Here is a 19,334-nt window from a genome sequence, read left to right as displayed (position 1 = left end):
AAAGGGAAATACAGTAGTTCTCCATCCTGAATAAGCTAAGGAAAAAAATCCCCAAAAACCCAAGCTGTGCTTAAGCACATATAGGTATTGTGTTATTGTGATTACACAGGAAAACTAAAGACACAAAGGCTGCCTGTTTTGCTATTTTTTTCTTGCTTTTCCAGGAAACCAAATATTAAGTACCTGGCTTACAAACCTCCTCCAGCACTTGATCCCACTTCCTTTGATGTTCACCTCCTACAAATGACACAATCCGACGCCCGCATGCCAGCTCTGAGAAAGCAAGAATGCTGTGGCTTCAACAAACCCTCATCCACTTGGGGCTTGCTAAAGAAAGATAAAACACCCTTTAACTCTGCAAACAAATTATACCCATTGCTGACGTAAGGAGGGGGGAGAGCAAAGGGGGGGAAGAAAAAATAAATTAAACAATCAGAGGAAACATCCTTAGTCATCCAGAGCATGTGTTGAGATTTTAATGGCACACCTAGAAATTAAAAGCCTCTTTTAGCTCTAGCTAGAAAGTAAACACTAGGCTGCAACTGAGTAACGAGTATCCCCTTGCAGGGTGGGAGCTGGGACCCCAGGCACCTCATCCCCAGCTTGGGCTTGCAGATGCTGCAGGGAAGAGGAGCTGTCTCCAAGAGGACTAAGGCCCAAGGTAGGCCAGGCTTTGAGGAGCACAGAGGACCTCCCCATCCATCGCCTTACACAGCTGTAGCCTATTTCCATGGCTGCACAGACCGAATCAATCATCAGCAGTGAGCAGCTGGGGTCTTTGTGGAACAAAAAGGACTCAGAGGCACAAAGATTCAGTCTTGCATCTAACATTGCATTCAGCTTTTAAGCAGCTAGACAAGGGCACTGTGGATGATATTAAGGAGTGTTGTTCAGGGCCCAGAGTGTATTGGGTGGCATAACCCAGAGCCCCAAAAGCCTGAGGGGAAAGTGCACGCCAGGGACATGGCTCTCTGCACTGCTCACCTGCTGCCTCCCCAATTACTAACACAGAAGTTTGTCGAGAGCATGGAGCTTGAGAGCCGTGCGTGCTGCACGCCAGGAGTGTGAGCCATCCCCAGTGCCACCAGCATCACTGCCCTCCGCAGCCAGGTCTTCTCCCAGCCAAAAGCTGGTCTCACCCAACTCTCCCCGGCTTATGAGAGCTGGGAAGGGCAGAGCTTCCGTGAGCTGAGCTGTACCTGTAAGCGACCTCCCTCTTCTCTCCCGTTTCAGATCATACCTGTGAGCAAACAGTTAAAAATACCACCTTTAAGCTCAGAACCCAAGCCTTGGCCTAAGCAAAATCACCTCGTAGGAAGTCAAACAAACAAACGGGAAGCAAGGAAAATGCCACATAATTAATCACAGCTGCCCTGGAAGGAGGGCTGTAGCGAAAGCACTGAGCCTCCATTATTAAGGATTTCTTACTGTGGTAGAACGCTGCCTAATAGCTGCTGTATCCTGCTTGAGTGAGTACATTCTCCTCGGAAATCAAGCAAAGGTTTCTAATCGTTTTTGACAGAGTGCGGTCCCCTAAAGCTACATTTTCTGTCTGATTCATGCTGACTGACTCTAACTCTATGACAGTTATTGAAAGTTAATTAGCAGTGAAGTGCAAAGAGCTCTAGGAATGAAAATACAAGCAAGAACTGAACGTGGAGTGTCTCCTTTCCCAGAAAAAATACTGTCAAGAAGGTTAACATAACCAAGAAAACATTGCAAATTGAAAATGTGAAAGGGATTCCTCCAATAACTTGGCTATGATTGTCCCTTGCTGTTTAGACACACAACCGAGAGGTAACATATTTCTAAGGGTTTATTAGGAAAGCAGGTAAACACAAAATCCAGCATTTATTTCTTCACCACATTTGCTAGAGAGAAAGAGCCTGAAAAGTTATATGAAGACAACACCCAAATTACATAAAGACAAAGATATAAATCAATCGCTGCTTCCTTTGGAGACTGAAGTTTGTCAGATATTGCAGACGCTATCAAATCCCAACTATTTTTGCCCTTGTTCTCCACTTCCTCAGTACTTGCAGGGAATAATCCACAGTTCTATGCGAGCCCAGCCAGCGCAGAGTGGGCGCAGGAGGCGAGGCGAGGAGAGCCACGGCCCTGCACCACCCACTCCCCGCAGATGTAAGCGCTGAGACAAGGTGCGAGGCAGTGGGCAGCCCCTTCAGGTGTTAAAAAAAGCCAATTCTAGCACCCCCGGGAATTGGATCCAGCCCTAAACAATCAAAAATAAAACCAAAAGCAACCTTCCTGCAGAGAAACGGCCTAGTTTTAAGAACAAGGAAGGGAACGCACTGTAGCGAAGCGAGTAGGTTGGAAAGGCCAAATGTAAGGCTCAGTATAAAAATAGATGTTGGTGATGCCAGAATGCCTTGGCAAAATTGTGTTTATCGATTTTCATAGAATAGGAAAAAAGCTCCAGCCCTTTCCACCTCTGACGGCTGACTGTGACTCACGAGCGATCTAAAACGACTGCGATGAGCAAGCAGGGACTGAGCTGAGCTGGACCTAGCTCGTGTCTTCACGGCGCTGCTGGGGGAACGGTGCGTCCTGCTCCAGGCTCATCTGGTGGCTGCCTAAGAAATACAGAAAAGCTGTATTTGTGTCACCTCCACCAAAGCATCTAATAACATTTCCTTCAGGGAATTCCTTCGGGTGGGCAGCGGGTCTGATGAACGTGTGTCGTTCAGCGGCTGACTCAGCCACGGCCGGCCGCAGGCACGCTGGTGGCCTGGCTCGGCCTTTCCCTTGGGCTGGGTGGGGAAGGGGGGCGTGAGAGCGGGGCACGTAAGGAGGCAAATATTAACTCTCCTCTGCTCGGCTGGGGTGGCTGCTTTGGCTGAGGTTTGGGAAGGGCCACAGGCTGCTCAGGTGAGCCTTTGGTTTTGGACCCGTTTATACCTTGACCCAAGGGCGGTCAGTGTTTTCGGCCAGCCAGGCAGAGACAGGGCCACAACCCGAGCACCGGCTTTTGCTGAGCTGTTACGCTCACACCACTCTTCTTTCTCTTTCCAAGCACTCGATCCTTGCTCGCGGGACCCCCGCAACGCACCTAAGGCGAGCAGAAGGCGGAGGGAACAGCCAGAGAGGTGCTGCCCCTGTCAGCGGGGCCCAGGGGCCGCGTCAGCCCCCGGACCGGCCGTTGCCGAGGCGGCTCACCTCGGAGCAGCCGGGGTGAACCCCCTGCCGGGGCCGCTCACCCCGCGCCACCCCGGCCCGCTACCAGCCCAGTGCGGCCCTGCGGTGGGAGAAGGGCGGCGGGGGAGCGCAGGGCCGCACCGCCCCTTCCCCGCGCCGGGGCCCGCCCTCGCCGCCACCGCGAGGGGCGAGGCCGGAGCCGGCGGCCGCCACATGAGTCCGGCGGGGCCGCCCGGCCGCTGGCAGCGCCGCCGGGCCCGGCCGGGGCCAGGGCCAGGGCCGGGGCTGGGGCTGCTCCTCCTGGCGCTGGCCGGGGCGGCCGGGGGCAGCGGGGAGGTGCCGACAGCAGGTACGGGCCTTCTCCTCCCGCCCCCGAGGGGCGCAGGCCGCGGGCGGGGCGGCGGTGGGCGGGGGGGGTGTCCCCTTCCCCTGCCCAGGTGGTCACAGGCTGGGGCGGCGCGGGGGTCCTCACGCCCCGTCCCCTTGCGAACAGGGAGCGGGGGGACACGCTCTCCTCCCCGGTTTCCCTCTGTCTCCATCGCCCCCGGTACGGCGCGACCCGCTGCCTCCTGCTTCTGCCCAAAATGGCGCTGCCCTACGGCAAGGCCGCGGCCGCCGCCTCCCCGCCCGCCTCGCTCGGAAGCCGAAGCTGTTTCAGGGCGTAGAAGCGTCCCTGAGGCGCTTTGCTGTTTCCTCCTGCTCGTTCCCTGTCAGTTCAGTTTCCACAAGAACGTTCTCTCCGGGGACGGGCAGGCGCTGGGGACCGGCCTGCGCGACCCTGGCACCGAGCAGGCGCCTCCCGCCGCCGCTCAGGGGGCAGGCGGCGGCAGGCTGTGTCCCGCTGGTGTGGGACACTGCCCCGGGGCGTGCGGTACTCGGCCTTCCTCATTAACTTGGTTAGGAGAATTGGGTGCAGAACAGATCTTTCATTAACGAGGGCAGCGAAAACCCTAACAGTTGTTCCCGGTTGTGGTAGCTGTGTGTATCTCAAGAAACCACCACCCCCCTGCCGTGACATTCCCAGCCCTGGGCATCTCCGGGTTCTGCAGCAGAAGCATCTTCAGAAGCATCTTTCCTTTTGGAACATGATTGTTTCCCTCTATGGAGCTGATGTCATGGTTGAAGCAAATTATTTTTCTGAAGAAAATGCCTTAACATTAAGGGGGGTAAGAAGATATTTGCTAGCGTTGTACATGGAGGACATTACTTCTCCTGTGGATGGACAGTTTATCCATAGTAGCAGAAATCCCAACGCGCCCTGCAGGGAAGGTGTGGGCACTCTGGGCCGCATTCGGGCCCTGCCAGGGTACTGCCATTTCCCATCACCGGGGTATCTGGGCCGTGGCCCTGGGGAGTGCCCAGCCTCCCCTGCTCGCTGCATCAGTCCGCAACGCTTTTCAGAGACAAATCCTTTTGCAGCTTCAGCTGATGACTTTCATGGAAGTGCCTGTCAGGAGGTGCTGGATTTGCCGTGGATGAAAATGAATAAGGTGGTTAATTTTTCACAATAAAAATGCCCAAGTTTTAAGTTTAAACCGATTTACGCTAGCAGAATCATCTGTGGACACTAATTCTGGAATGACTTAACAAACTTATGTAAAAACATCCACACAGGTATTTTTCATTGGCTTAATTAAACTGGTTACAAAATAATTTAGCCTAAGTTCAGCTTCCTTATAGAGGCAGGGCAGGTTTTTACCTGCAAACAGTATCTCCTTGTCCAGATTGAGACTGTTCTGCACATACTCATTTTGCTGTTCTGAGTGTATGACAGTGATTTAGCAGTTATTACTGAGCTTGGCTTAGACCTACATTTTCTATTGAGTGAGCCAGATGATTCCCTCTGTTCAGATCTGTAATTATTTCCTTTATTCTTCTCTTTAATTATGTTCCTGGAACTCTGCGGTAATGCACTGTAGGGTATATTTTACACATGTATATAGATCGGAATGTATGTTATCCTTCAAAGTTTGCTCTATAAATGTTCTAGGTGCACTTCTGCTCAAAAGTGCAACCTAATTCTGAAGATTGCAGGGGCTCACTAACATTTTGGGAGAGTTAGACCAATTAGCATCCCTAATTAAATGACTTATCGCAAGCTATCAGTGCAGTTGCCTTACTACAGGTCATGGCTGGACTACGTCAGGAAAGTTTGTTTTCAAGAGAAGAGTTGTTATTTAACCTTAGAAACATTTCCGCGGGAGAGGAGTATGATTTCTGCGATCAGCAGCCGTGTCATGTGCTAAATGACTCTTTGGATACGTAAGGCTGTTTACCTGCTCCCACTCCCACAGCTGCCTTCGCCATTGGTATAAGCATCGACTCCGGTGGAGTTACACCCACTCGTGCCAGCAGTGAATTTGGCCCAGAGGCCCTGTTCCAGTGCCATCAAAACACTGATACCGCAGCCAGGCTTTTATGGATTACATTTGTTTAAAAATATCACCCTAGATTAATTTTTTTTCCCAAAAGATGTTGCCATTTACTCTGGAGCCTAAATGACTCGATTAGAAATCCAATTTGAATTTTCATCTAAATCATATTGAACATGCTACCCTGCAGCATAGTTTTTACATTTTATTATCTGCAAATTACTTATGATTCTCAGCATAGACAACAACGAAATGGAGGAAAATTATACATTTGTATCTGATACTGAAAATTAACTTTTCTGCCCTCCCCCAGGTAGAAACTGTAGCTTTTTGCAGGAAATGGATGTTATCCAGAAACAGGATGAAAACTGTTACTGCTATGTGCAAAACAGAACCATTCACTTACAGTACATTTGGTCAGCTCTGCAGGTAAGAGGCCGTTTGGGGGCTCATTCAGCTACGCAGTACATTTCATGTGACCTTCTGCCAGCAAAGTGTCTGCTCAGTCAGCAAGATCAAAGCGGTATCTCTGTGTAATTAGTATTTTGGATGGTGTATAGGTAGGACCATGATAAAAATGCAGCGCTGTGATCCTCCACTTTGGATACAGTGAGGTTTGGTCTCTCTTTAGTAGAAGGATGTCAACCAGGCTTACAGTATGGTAGCACACAAACATTAACTCAGGGCTGCGTGTTATTTTGTTGCACACCTTTTCTGCTGATGGACCACTGTTAACCTCTGCAACACAGGATTTTGCTTATCACTAAACGCCTTTATAAAACTTTAAAACTTGAGGATAAAATGCAGTTCTGTGACTCCCTCGCTGTAGCATACCAGGCCACAGTATAGGAACCAAAGGTGCAGTAGGTTGTGACTAATGAAAAAACAGCAGTAGCAGTGCATTTCTGGTTTTGTGAGTGACAGAGGGTCATCTTACAACAAACATGTTTAGAAGTTAGCTCGAAACAATGTAAAAATCTCTTAAGTGGAAGCAATAATAGCTAAAGGAACAAGCTATCTGTGTGGTTCCTTTTTTTGCCTGGGAACTATGTCTCCAGCCAAGGGAAGGAAACAGTTTCACTTCATCTCTGTTGGAGGACTTTGCTCTCAGTTATGAGGAAGTGGAACATCTCTCTGTTCCCAGGACTGTTTTCCTCAGGAACATGCTGCAGATGTTTCTATGAATGGTAGCAGACTTCAGGTAGTGAAACGCTCCAGCAGTCACACAAGCATTCGTGGAGTAAATGTTTTAAAGAAGGAAGTTCAGATTTTTCCCACAACAAATTGCTTGCTGACGTGTTGTCTCTTCTCCTGGTAGAAACCTGTTTTATTATCTGTTGCATCACTTTTTTGTATATGGGTCTTTGTTGTCTAATGGGCTCACAATGAATCACAGTCTTCAGGAAGATTATCCCATCTCAGAAGATGGACAAGATCTTTTACCAGTTTGGTGGGAGAGGGTGCTAGGAACTAGCAAGAAACCCCAAAATACCCAACATGTACCCAAATGTGCTTGTATTTAAATTTCTGGTTCTGATAACTTTCATTTTCCTTATCCCTCTTCTGTCCCTAATATGAAGTTTGCATTATTACCTACGAGAAAAGCAAATCCAATTTCTCACGGTTCAGGAGGGGAATGGGGAAGCGTATGAACATCCACAAAATAAACTTCGGTCAATCAAATATTACTGGTTTTGTTAGAAATCTGTGTGTGGGCAAGTGTCATGGTAAAACCAAACCCACCGAGCTTTTGGATGGATGGAGGCCCCTCCGTAGAACTTTGCTGACGTTGAGTTCTCTAAATCACCTTGTAAGGCCTAAACCGTTAATCTTTGCATAATATTAATAACCAATATTAAACAACTAAGAATTGCACTAGCATTTTATTCTTGAGCTCTCTATACTGGTTTTCATTATCACATATATGGCTTAAATGCTATATAGGACAGAAAACCAAAAAACCCCAGTGATTCTGAGCTGCTTCTCTGTGTATTCTGCTGTTTGTTCTTAGGTAAAAGTTAACAGCACAGAAATGTTCAGGTTTGAGCCCATTTCAGAAAAAAGCAATTGTCGTAATTCAGAAACTGTTTTTGAGTTTGCTGCGTGTGCTGTCCGAATCTTCCGGAAACCAGAGACATCTACAGAAACTTTCATAAGCATAAAACAGTACGGAGAGGATATTTGTTTCAAAATACAGCCCTTCAAAACCCAACTGTACACTGTGAGTGTGAAACGAGAAAGTAAGTAAAAACAGCTTTTAGATTACAGATAGCTTGGTATGGCCAGTGTTACTGAATGTACCACCTCTCCTGTAAGCAGCTTGGGACTTTTCTGTTGATATTTTATATAATCAGCATTTCAGATTGAATTCGTCTAAAGTCCATTTCTATTTTTTTCCCCCCTTTTTTAGTGCTAGATGGAAAGCTCTTGTTTTTCTTTGTAGCTGGAATTTTTCTGTTCCATTTTGCAAACAGCCTGAGCAGGTGAGTACTAGCTGCTCATTTTTGACCTTCTTTCCCAAAGCCTGTGCATCTCTGGTCTGTTTTCTAAGCTAAAGAAGTGGTCCTTTGGGAAAGTGAAATAAGGGAACTGAACATATATTTAAAACGTCTTCATACCATTTGTGTTTGGACAGATGGTGACCTATCTTTGAGTGCTGCACTCTATTAATCCCTTAGCTGTGTTAGGGTTCTTGTATCCAAGCTGCCTGCACTGGGAGACACTAAGACAATCCTCAGCGAGCAAGTGTATGGATTCAGAAGAATCCTCTCTCCCTTTTGTAAGCCAGTGAGGTTACCTGAATGCTCAATAATGCTGCATCTATTATAAATGATGCCTTAGGAGGAGGGTCATCTGGGGTCTCGTCTGCCTCCACCTTTGTGCCAGCCTTTCCCCGTCGCTCTTTTGATGCACGTTGTGCATAGCACGTAAGGGAGGATACTTATTGTTATAGCAACACGTGTCCCATGACTTCAAAGCAAAATGAGTCACAAATTAATTGTCAGGAGGCACCTGCACAGCAGCAATAGGTTTTATAGAGTTAACTCTGAATTAAAAAGTCAGACTTCATAAATGCATAAGCTTAGAAAAAAACTTGTGGGTTTTGTGCAGTTTTTTTAAATTTTAAGTTAAAATTACTTTTCTTGCAGTACAGAACCATATCACTACATAGAAGAAAATGAAATTACTAGAAACTGGAAGGTCAATGAAATCAGTTAAAAAGACACAACACAATCTCCTAGCCTGTAACAACTCCAGTCACCTTAACTATCTGTTGGGAATTTTTCCTTACACGGATTTAATATCTAAACTGGGCCTGTCAGTCATGTAACTACAACTCTAACTTACAGCTGTGTTAAGTTCTTATTGCAGATCACTGTTGTTTTTACAAATGTTGGCATCTTAACCAATTACAAATTACACTTCTCACCGTATTCTCTCTTGTTCTTTTACAGGAGTACCAGGTTCTTTTACCTTTGTGGAATAATACTGGGTGTTCTTGCTCTGCTAGTCTTTGTCCTGTTGACACTTAAAAGGTTTATTCCAAGGGTAAATCTACATTTATAAAACAAAATAATAATAATAATCAACATCATAATATAGGAAGCAAAGAGTACAGAGCCAGATTCTGATCTTGCTCTGTTTTTGTGGACAGATAACTCCACTGAAATGCCTGCAGGATTGCGTGCATCACGTAAATATAATTAGGTCATAATCAAGTTCTAGTTAGCTTGTTCCTGAGTTTAAAGTTAACAGGAGATTGTTGATGTACAAGAAGAGTTTATTCTGAAACATAAATTATTTTTATTGGACTGGAGCTAAGCTTACTTTTGAAATCTATGAATCAATCTGAATCAAAATGTAGTTTTAGTGGCAACTGGGACAGATTCTCTTCTGTTCACCAGAGACAACTCATTGCAAGGCAGATGTGAATTTTTCCTTTACTTTTACAAAGTCCATGCATTCCCACAATAGTGCTTAGGTATGTTAATTGGAAACACATTGCAACAGGCAGGACACGATACAAATACAGAGATGCAGTTGCTCCACTTATAATTGTTTAGTTGTAGCGCGCAGAGCACTGTACAGTGGAAGTCTAACACAGATCATAAGCCCTGTAGGTCTGCCAAATACCACATTGGGTTTTGCCTGAGTTCCCTTGCTCACCATGGTCCTGATTCTGACTTGAAATTTTTTTAAGTTTTGTTTTTTAGTTTTTTTTTTTTTTTTTTCCAATTTCCAGCACAGTACCTTCTGGATCTTAATGAGTGGCTGCTGGATGTCCTCTCTTTATTTTATTTACTGTTTCAAAGAGAATATGCAGTGGTTGTGGTCGGAACACAGAAACTACTTGTTGGGTAAGAAAATTATCAAAAAACGTGCTGCAGATTTTGGTCTAGTTTAGTGGTTAGATGAATACCTGCCCATAAAAAACAAAATCAAGTGACTCGTTTATGGAGTACTTTTTTCTCCTAAGCCATAGATGTTGGAATATTCCAAAGGTTCCTCATCCACTCAAATGAGCATTTACTCACATTGTATCATTAAATAAGGAGTTCGCTATAGTGGGCCAGTAGCAGCTTCAAGAGCAGCTTTTGCCTGTATTATTTGTTCCTTGATTTGCCATTACATACTTTCCCTGTAACAGCAAAAGGGCAGTGACGCTGGTTTGTATTTTGCTGGATCTGGGAACTGGATGCATCAGTTGCTAACTGGATGTGGCTGCAGGGCTGACAAATCTATTGAGCTGGCAACTGCCTTGCCACTCGTGCACAGGGAGAATTCACGTGCAGCTCATAGCATTAGTAAAGGCTGTTCGTAGATCACCTGTGAACTTTTTGCACACTTCTGAAATATAAAGCACGTACAACATAATGGAGGTATCTGTAAGACAACACAAGAAACAGCAGGCTACGCTTCACAGCAGTTGCGAGCTTTATGACCAAATTAATGAAGTTTATGTGGGTAATTTGCATCTTTTTTTCCATGTCCTTTTCTGTTTCTACAGGGTATTTTCTGGCTGTTGGAATTGCCAGCTTTGCCACTTGCTATCAGCACGGACCGCTTACCACTGAACTGAGCATAACCTTGTTCACGTGGACGCTACAATTAACAGCCTTTGTCTTGATTTATTGTGGTGTCACCATACCTCAAGTTGCATATGCAGTAATAGCAGTCAGCCTCTGTTCAAAAGGCCTGGGCTACCCCCTTGGTGCTGCTTGTCACGTAGGCAGGTCTGTATGTATTTGGGAATGTCCAAGTCCCTGCATCGCCAGGAAATACTGGAGGCTGATAATGAAACAACCCTTATGCTTCAATAATGATTTATGGATTTCTAATACTAGTTCATATTTTTACCAAATGTAAAGCTGCAATAGAAAAGGTTAAAATCCCCGAGACACAGAAATTTAATTATTTTCCATTTGGCAGTTTTAAGCCCGAGTTTTGTTCTGTGGAGAACGGAGACATGTGTCTGTGCTCTTAAGTACAAAGGTAACACCTTCGAGTCTGCAGTATATGGTAACCAAAACATTTGTTTGGTTGATGGATTAGGCTGCAGCAATACTGCCTTGGTTTCATGTGTAGTGAGAGAATCTGCAGTAACTTGTACTGAATCTTATGGGACAAAACAGTGTACTGTCACCTAGGAAGCAGATGTTAAAAAGTGACAGTCCTTGTAGGTCAGTGTAGAGTTCAGAGACTAAAAACCCGTGTCCGCAAAAATAATGTTTTCCATTGATTTTAGTTTTCCAAGGTTATTATCCTAGATGTACATGTCTACCTTGAAATCATGGAAACGATCTGTTATCGCTATGGAGACATTCCCCTGTATTCCCAGAGCCCATTTATATTGTGGCATTTGGAATGGGACCTTAGTTTGCTGAGTATTTTCATTAGCAATAATGGGAACAACATGTTTGCTCAACCTTGAATTTGAAGCATGTTTTATCACAAATACAACACTCAAATGAAGAGTCTAGGAAGTCCTGCCAATTTACATCTGTTTTTTACCTTCAGTGATGGCATCCAGATTAAGAGACTTTAGTGCAGACTGTTCTGTAGCTGTGGACTTCTGCTGAACCGCAGAGAACCAGGAAGAGGCAAAGGCTAGAACTGGCCTAACCAAAAGAATAAAAACCAAATCATTTCTTTCTTAGTCTTTTACACATTGGTTAGTTTTGAAGAACATATTGCTTTGCTCTTGTGCTCTTTTTAGATGTGGAAGTGTGGACTGGGTTGAAGCTTTTTTATTTTAGGTAGAATTTATCACTTCTTGAAGACTGATTTTTGCCTGCAGCTGAGGAGCATCAGCTGTTTCAAAAGCAACATGCAGGATCAATACTTACCTGATGTAAGCAGGTTCAGCTTACTCTGAAATCAGTTAAGATTTGTCTACAAGTCCACAGAAGTCAGAACATATCCGTTTTACCCTGAAGCACTGTAGTTTGTTCTCCATGTGGACCTCTTTTTGTTTTTCATGAACTGATGCTTCTACAAAGCCAAGCAGCACTGAAATATAGCTCTACAAATCTCTCTTAGGAGAATTAGAAGGTTTTTTTTTTTGTTTCAAAACACTACGCAGTAGCACCAAACTGTGAGGCCATGATGCCAGATACACAGTTCAGAGCAGCAGATACATCAAGACAACTAAGAATCTTGCATTATTTGTTGTTAAGATCAGTACTGATCCCACTGAGCCAGCAGGACCTTTACCATTTGATCTGAACAAGGGCTACGGTTCATTCTTGCTTCACAGGGAAATAAAGAGGAAAGTTGAATGCTGCTGGTTGGAGCAGGTGTTTTTATACAGAGCTGAAAGTTTTATGGGCATCCAGCCCTTGCTTATCTTAACTCATCACAACATTTAAATTGAAAGCAGTCGACAGAAGGGAACAGAACATGGCACACTTTCTAATTGATACCTAATTATATTATACATCGCTACGCAGCAGCTAAAAAAACATCAGATTGTAAACATTTTGGCCTCAGACTACTCAGTTTTGTAATTTAAAGCAAGATTTAAGAGAAGCGATCTAGTAAACAACACGAACAACTCATAACAGAGCATTGCTTATCTTTGAAGTTACATATGCAGACTGGATTTTGATTCAGCCCATGCTCTGCACAGACACATTTTGCATGTTGCACCTAAAAATGGCTGAGCAAGCAGCCATCTATTTAATTCTCTGAGATTTTAGTCCATGCATACACAATAAGGACCTGATCCAAAGCTCATGTGATACCATTCTGTGGAATTCTACAACTTTGGTTAAGACCTAGGGTAAACAGGCTAGCAAACATCAGACACCTTGTCCTAAACTTTTAATGCGAGAATGTAGCTTGTCCTCTTATAAGGATAAAAGTGATTAATGCATGTTAATAGCAGGTAGTAGAGAAAAAGGACAGACAATAATTATGTGCCAGAAGACTTTAGAAATGCTAATTGTTTCCATTTCATTCTAGAAAAATGAAGAACCACTTTAAATCAAAAAAGTTAGTGTTTAAATGCCTTACTGAAGAGGAGTATCGAGAACAAGGTGAAACAGAAACGATCAGAGCTCTGGAGGAGCTACGCTCATTCTGTAGGAACCCTGACTTCCCATCATGGTTAGCTGTATCCAAACTCCAGTCCCCACACAGGTAAGAAAATCTGGCCTCTCTAAAATGGGAGACACATCGCAGCAGACCCAGATGCTACTGCAGGCACTGTTCCAGGTGCGTTTATCTTGCATACAGTCAGACGTGCAGGTCGCTTTATCTACTTGAGTAATCCCACTAAAGATCACAGCCACACCTCTCAAGGATATTACTTGCTGGTGGTATTAAACCCCCTGTTTGTTCCTCTCTGGACATAAATTACTCAGAGTTTGCAGATGTTCACAGCTAATTCACGGTCACGGCAGCTTTCCCTAAAATGTACTGCCTTCCTACAATGCCTCTGCAAGCTCCTACACAGTGACTCAGGTGGCCATCTAACCAGTGAAATGCCCCTTCCTTCAGTTTGTAGAGCAGCATGCTTTTGCATTGGGTAAAATTGGGGCAGGCTGAAGGTACACACTCAAATATTACCTGCATTAACCTCTCCAACTGCAAGCCTGCACAGCCAAGAAATCCTATTACTTGAAGTATCAACCAATACCTAAGACTTAAGAATACAGAGAACAAAAATCAGTGCCTGCACCTAGGAAGTATAACAGGTAGAAGAGCTAGTCCAGATACAGCTTAAGAGACAAACTTAAGACAAATATGGGTTAGGAAGGGAAGAGTCAGACAAATGCAGCCAGAAAATATTGCAGAATATAAAATTAATCTTAATAGGCAGTGCATTTCTGTCAAAACCAAAACTTACAGGTGCCAGAAGCAGAGTTTCACATATTACCCAGCCACAAAGACTTGGCCCTTAACACTGAACCAAGTATCACAATTTCAAAGGAGCCCCAGTCAGCTTGGAATTTAATCAACAGAAAGTTAAAACTAGTTTCAGAACCTTCATCTTCCTTGGATGGGCATGCAGACAGCCTCTCTGCCAGTTTTTATAGATTACTGCTAAACCATCTATTTTCTAAGCTACTTGCATTCTGTAGCATGACTGAAAGAGACAAAAAGTGAGAACTCACTGCAGTATTGTAAAACAAAATACGGCCAAATGCACAAAACAACGGAGACACATGTATTTTCTAGCCATCACATAGTTAATAACAGTTCTTATAAGCTGTTCACTATAAAAATACAAGAATAAAAAGGAGAACCAACAGAAGTCTGCTTTAAAGTTGAGTACCCCTTCAAGCTTCCATTAAGCATCAGAAGATAGTTCAAGGCAAGCCTGTAAAACACAGCCAGTCCAGTCCTGTTCCCCATTTAGACTAACAGTGCTTCCAAGAAGAGCGAGGTGACAACATTCATCTCACAGAAACGTTAAGTCTAAAATGTAAATTATTGATCAGTTTACCAGAACTCCAGAATGTAGCTGCATTTCCTTTTTCTTACATTTCTCTGATGCTGTCGACACTTACCCAGGTGTCAGAACTGCCGTCTGTTTCCACACGCTTGCCAGAAACCTCCAGCTCCATTCTCTCTCTTCAATGTAGTTGTCCACTGAAAGTAAGATTTGTGGCGAATTCAAATGTAGGGACAGGGCTAAGCTCATGCTTTGTTCTGCCAGACCTCCAGTTTGGCTTTTACTTGGAGCAGCTGCAGAATTCCCAGTCTGCAGCTCCAAGTTCACCAAAAGCAGGAATTCTTTGGCAAGACTTCAGCTCAGCTTGCCCAGAGTGTGCATGCAGAACCAGAAGCAAGTGGATAGCACAGCAACGTAGGAATGCAAGGTTCTCACCATTTTTCCCTTCGTTAGCAATGTCAGCTTACCTGAATTCTTACAGCCTTTGTCTCAAGTACGCTACAGCTTGAATTTTATTTTTAGAAGCTAAAGTACCATCTATCCAACCGTACAAAGGCTTACTCTGGATTACCCCACGAGTACTGACAAGATGAGAAAACAAAGTTAGATCTTCTGGCTTAGTTACAAGACCTTGCAGATGGCCTCCAGAAGAGCAAAAGTTACTTATACAGAAAAGACTGAAAAGCAGATGAGGCAGGAAAACAAATCTTCAGGGTTGCTGCCATCCATTGCAATTTACCCTCTGTTGTTCAGGTCTCCCTAGCTCATGCTGCAACTTCCCCTCATCTGCACTGCCTGTGGGCATGTCCTCACGACACCCCTGCTTAACTGGCAGCATCCCCTGCATTTACAGTGGGTTTTTTTCATTTCTCAGCTGATCACTTCTCCCTTTAAAAATCCGGCAGGTTTGCAGGTTTTGTTCTGGGATCTCCTCACGTCTCACCTACAGAAACAAAGGCGCATGATGAGCAATACGGCATTGGGAGCTTCTTCCTGGAAGAGCAGCTCTTTGAGACAAGGGCAGAATCTGAGCAAGATGATACAGCCAATTCCATCCGTGAAGGAGATGAGGAGGATGAAGATGAAGTGCATAAACAAATTTCATTTCCATACGCTACTGAGTTGCTCTGAGCTTTGGGAAATAACCAAAAAACGGAGCGAGGGAAAACACATTTGTCCTAGAAAGGAAGGATACAGACTGTGAACTCACACTTGGTGATTTCTTGTGGTTGCTAGTGGACAAACAAGGATTTTTGAAACAACTGTTTCCTGTATCACTGAGTTGCCTGATTAGAGCAACAGAAGGAAACCATGGGGCTGTTAAGTGAAGAGGATTCTCATGCTATTGGTACTTCAACTGGGGCAGGAAACATTGCTTATTTCCACAGCAAGTACTGGCAGCAGCCTGTCCCACCAGCATGCCTTGTTTTTCCAAGGATACTACCTCTAGAGAACAGAGAATCTGTTTTGGCCCTTTTCATTGTCAAGTCCTCGGTGCTGAGCACTAGAGCGAGGTGAAGCCATTATTACTACTTTACTTTTACTAAGTACCCTATGTGTCAACAATTTTAGTAATGCTGTTAGTGTGCTGATAAACTATTTTTATTGTTTGTGAGACTTTTCAGTGCTAAAGATCCATAGAGAGTTAACACAGTCGAACAAGGTTTCTTTGCTCTTGTGGCTAGGCTTGCTGTCTGTTAAGATTAATTTTGTCTCTCCACATTTGTTTTAAGCTCCTCTTACTCTTCAGAACCCTGTCTGACTTTTCACCCTCTGCCTGTATTGTTCTGTTCTTGGTCTCTGCTCTAGTTATACTCCACTTTGTTCTTTCCATATCTTTGTTTCTTCACATACTCTTCTTCCCTTTTCTACAGGTCCCTCTCTGCTGAACCTTTCCTCAGTCCTCTGCTTCTCCTCCTCTGACAACTGCAGATGATTTCAGAGCGCATTTCCGTCCCCAAATGTATTTTTACTATTGCTTTCAGTTTTACTGTCACCTTACCTCAGGCAGGTGCTGCCCTCCATTCCAGGCCTCAACAGACCAGAAAAGGCGACAAAGGCTGAGGCTGTTTCAGCTGCTTGGAGGAACTGCTATGAGCAGAGCCGGAGTGATGCTGTAACCATGTAATTGGGAACACAGATAACCCACATATAGCTCCACTGTCCTCAGAGTACTTAGTAGTTTGCTCATTCAGTAAACAGTGGAAAGTAATTCCTGGCAAAACAAGGAGGGAGGCATACCTGGCTCTTGCCTCCTCTTCTTCAGCCCTCTTTGGGACTTATCACAGGAGGTATGTGGGGAGGAAAAGAACAGAACAGGGAGAGAAATTTACACAGATGTCTTTCAGCTTATGTATTACGCAATCCTAGGCTAGGGAGTAGATCATGTTGCCTCAGTTCATCCACCTGCAGAGGTCATTTCCTTCTTTTGTTCTTTAGACTATCCCTATATTCTTCTCTCCTCACCTTGCTGTTTTCCTTTACTGTCTCCAAACTGCAGAAAACAAAAGATCATTAATTCTGTCACTGTCTGATCTTACAAACCCACCAGTGTGAGTGGTGGGAAGCAGTTAGCTCTCCAGAAGGTCACTTCAGACCAGGATATATTTGTTTTAAAAGGGGTATCTTTTCTTTGTAACATGCCCAGTGATGCAGCATGACTTCAGCAGTGCATGCACTATTGTGGTTTCTCATGGTCCATCGCTGGACAAGCAAGAAACTCTGTTACCTCTTAATAGTGCTAAGAAGTGCTGCTGTACCACATTCCAAGAGCTCCTCTGTATAAACAGGACTCAGGGTTAATACTTGAAAGCCTTATTTACATGGTCCTTCCTCCTTTATATTGCTTCAACTTTGCTTCATTTTAAAAAGAACTCTTCCATTTTACAGTAAAGAGACACTTAATGCGCTGTGTGCCATAAATTTATAAAAACATATGCAGAATCTATAGCATGTTTAGCAGAGAGAAGCCCTGTCAAGCCGGTGATCCTAAATACACTCACTGGTAAGTCCACAACATTCAAAAATAGAACAAGAGTGTTCTGTTCAGGAAGGCCATTAGCAGCAAGAGAGGCTGCTACTACCAAATCCACAGTTAAATTGCCACCCACACTCCAAGGTCAGGCTTGGCTTGGGGGGTTCTGTCACTAGCAAGAAGGCGGAAGCATTTGCTGTTGTGAAAACTGAGGAAAGCCTCATTATCTTTCATGGTTTGGGAGAAGGATGGAAACGCCCCCCCGACCAATGATCTTAGTAGACTAAAGATTTATTTTACCTTTGTCTGTGTTGCATTGTGAAAATTAAGTACTCAAAATAATCACAGATTAGTCAAAAAGGATACTTGAAGAGATGTCTTAATGTGAAATGTGTTTTGCATGTTTTAAAGTACACAAGTTTTTTCAGTCTACTTTGTAGTTAGCTAAGAACTCCCGTCCATGTGGTTTGGAGGCCAAGGGGGAGAATCAGATTTATCCTAGCTTAAACCCACAGTTATTCTGGATTTCCTCTCTCTACTGAGGTAATGACCATTATCCTTCCTAGTACGTAATACGTACTTATATACAATAGCCCAGGTGATAATACATTAAGATAATATTTTCCCTATGTAATATGTTAAATGGAAAAGCCCCTCCAAAATGGGCAATTACATTTTTCAGCCACTGTCCCTTTTTCTCAGTTATTGAGAACAATACCAGGTGCACCTATTCCCACAAGGAAAAAAAAACAAAACAAAACAAAACAACCAATCCACATTTTATGTAGTTGTGAAGCCCATCGTTTGCCAGGGATGGATAAATACTATCCAAAGCAGAGCAGGAAACTACTAAGTACATCCAAGACAAAAATGCAGCAACATACGAGAAAGATGCCAACTACTTTAGTGGATAGCTGATACTGACCTTAAAAATCGCCCCAAGCCTGTTCCAACATTGGAAGCATTTGATAATAAAACCCACCAAAACTGGCTGCTGTCATTTGAGCCCTTTGCCAACAGTGAGTTGTGATATATGGAGATTACGTAGGTTTACTGAAACACAATTGTTAAGTACTGTCCAGTGTTCAGCCAGGAAATCTGGGAACAGAATCTAGAGGTTAATCCATTGCCTTAACCGTTATAAAAGCCTTTCTTCCTTAATGAAGGATGAGTTATATTTATCTTCTGTTCCACGGTGTTTTAAAAAAAGTTAGAATTTCATATTTATTTTGTATCCACGGTACAGCATACTTGATACACTCTCTTGTACTTTCAAGATTTTTTTTAAATAAAAGTATTTTTCAGCTATGTGGTTCTCCTCCCTTACGCATTTACTCTCTTCAGAACAGTAAGGCATATGACAAGGAGAAGTCAACCAAATTGGGTGTGTTTTATGTCCTGAGGTTTTCTCCCTTGTTGCAGATGTAAGAAACTGTAACAGTGCTTTAGCTGTGGTTGCTCCAAAACGGAGTGTCCCTTCTACCTCGAATGCATCTCCCTGGAGGAACTTGCCATTCCTGTTCTCCACTCATGACAGATCTAAACCACCACAAAGCCAAATTTGTAAGGTGACAAGTGAGGTCTGGCAGGTAGACACATGCAAACAACAAAACAAAACTAAGATCTCTCCCTGGCATCGCTTTTGCACGCACACAAGTTAAGCATCTGAAAGAGTAAAAGTTTAACTGTCCTACACCTAAAATAAAAATAAATTTCAGACATGTGCCACTGTATAGGGCAGGTGCAATAGTGCAAAAATAATCAGGAACAGAAATTGGAAGTATTTCCACACAAGCTGACGTGACCTGCACTTAGCAGCCTCTATCTCAGAACTGCTAGGTGACAAATGTCATCCAATTCTGACGTTCACTCATGTCCTGCACACTTCCATATCAGCCTGTTTATGACGCACATTGGTGTGCATCCCTTACAT

General features: G+C 43.9%; 1 protein-coding gene across 2 annotated transcripts; it reads left to right on the top strand.

Annotated features, from left to right (window-relative positions):
• Positions 1-3,424: 3,424 nt before the first annotated feature.
• On the top strand, positions 3,425-18,709 carry NEMP2 (nuclear envelope integral membrane protein 2). Of its 2 annotated transcripts, XR_011048793.1 has the most exons (10): positions 3,425-3,505; positions 5,842-5,957; positions 7,540-7,768; positions 7,939-8,011; positions 8,984-9,077; positions 9,772-9,886; positions 10,537-10,762; positions 12,993-13,169; positions 15,333-15,941; positions 16,302-18,709. XR_011048793.1 is itself a non-coding variant. In XM_068408203.1 (9 exons), the coding sequence occupies exons 2-9, from the start codon at positions 5,868-5,870 to the stop codon at positions 15,556-15,558; spliced, it is 1,230 nt and encodes a 409-aa protein (XP_068264304.1). In that variant the 5' UTR covers positions 3,425-3,505; positions 5,842-5,867; the 3' UTR covers positions 15,559-18,709. The 2 variants fall into 2 exon arrangements, 1 of the variants encoding a protein (XP_068264304.1); XM_068408203.1 differs by having other exon boundaries at positions 15,333-18,709.
• Positions 18,710-19,334: the final 625 nt, after the last annotated feature.

The sequence above is a fragment of the Nyctibius grandis genome, chromosome 9 (assembly GCF_013368605.1).
Source record: "Nyctibius grandis isolate bNycGra1 chromosome 9, bNycGra1.pri, whole genome shotgun sequence".
Taxonomy (NCBI): Eukaryota; Metazoa; Chordata; class Aves; order Nyctibiiformes; family Nyctibiidae; genus Nyctibius; species Nyctibius grandis.
The sequence above is the reverse complement of the archived record's forward strand: the minus strand, read 5'-3'. Positions and strand labels throughout refer to the sequence as shown.

Coding starts and splice junctions, on each gene's coding strand:
- NEMP2 (XM_068408203.1), top strand. CDS start 5,868: ATGGATGTTATCCAGAAACAGGATGAAAACTGTTACTGCTATGTGCAA. Junction 5,958..7,539: donor ACATTTGGTCAGCTCTGCAG/GTAAGAGGCCGT, acceptor GTTTGTTCTTAG/GTAAAAGTTAACAGCACAGA. Junction 8,012..8,983: donor TTTGCAAACAGCCTGAGCAG/GTGAGTACTAGC, acceptor GTTCTTTTACAG/GAGTACCAGGTTCTTTTACC.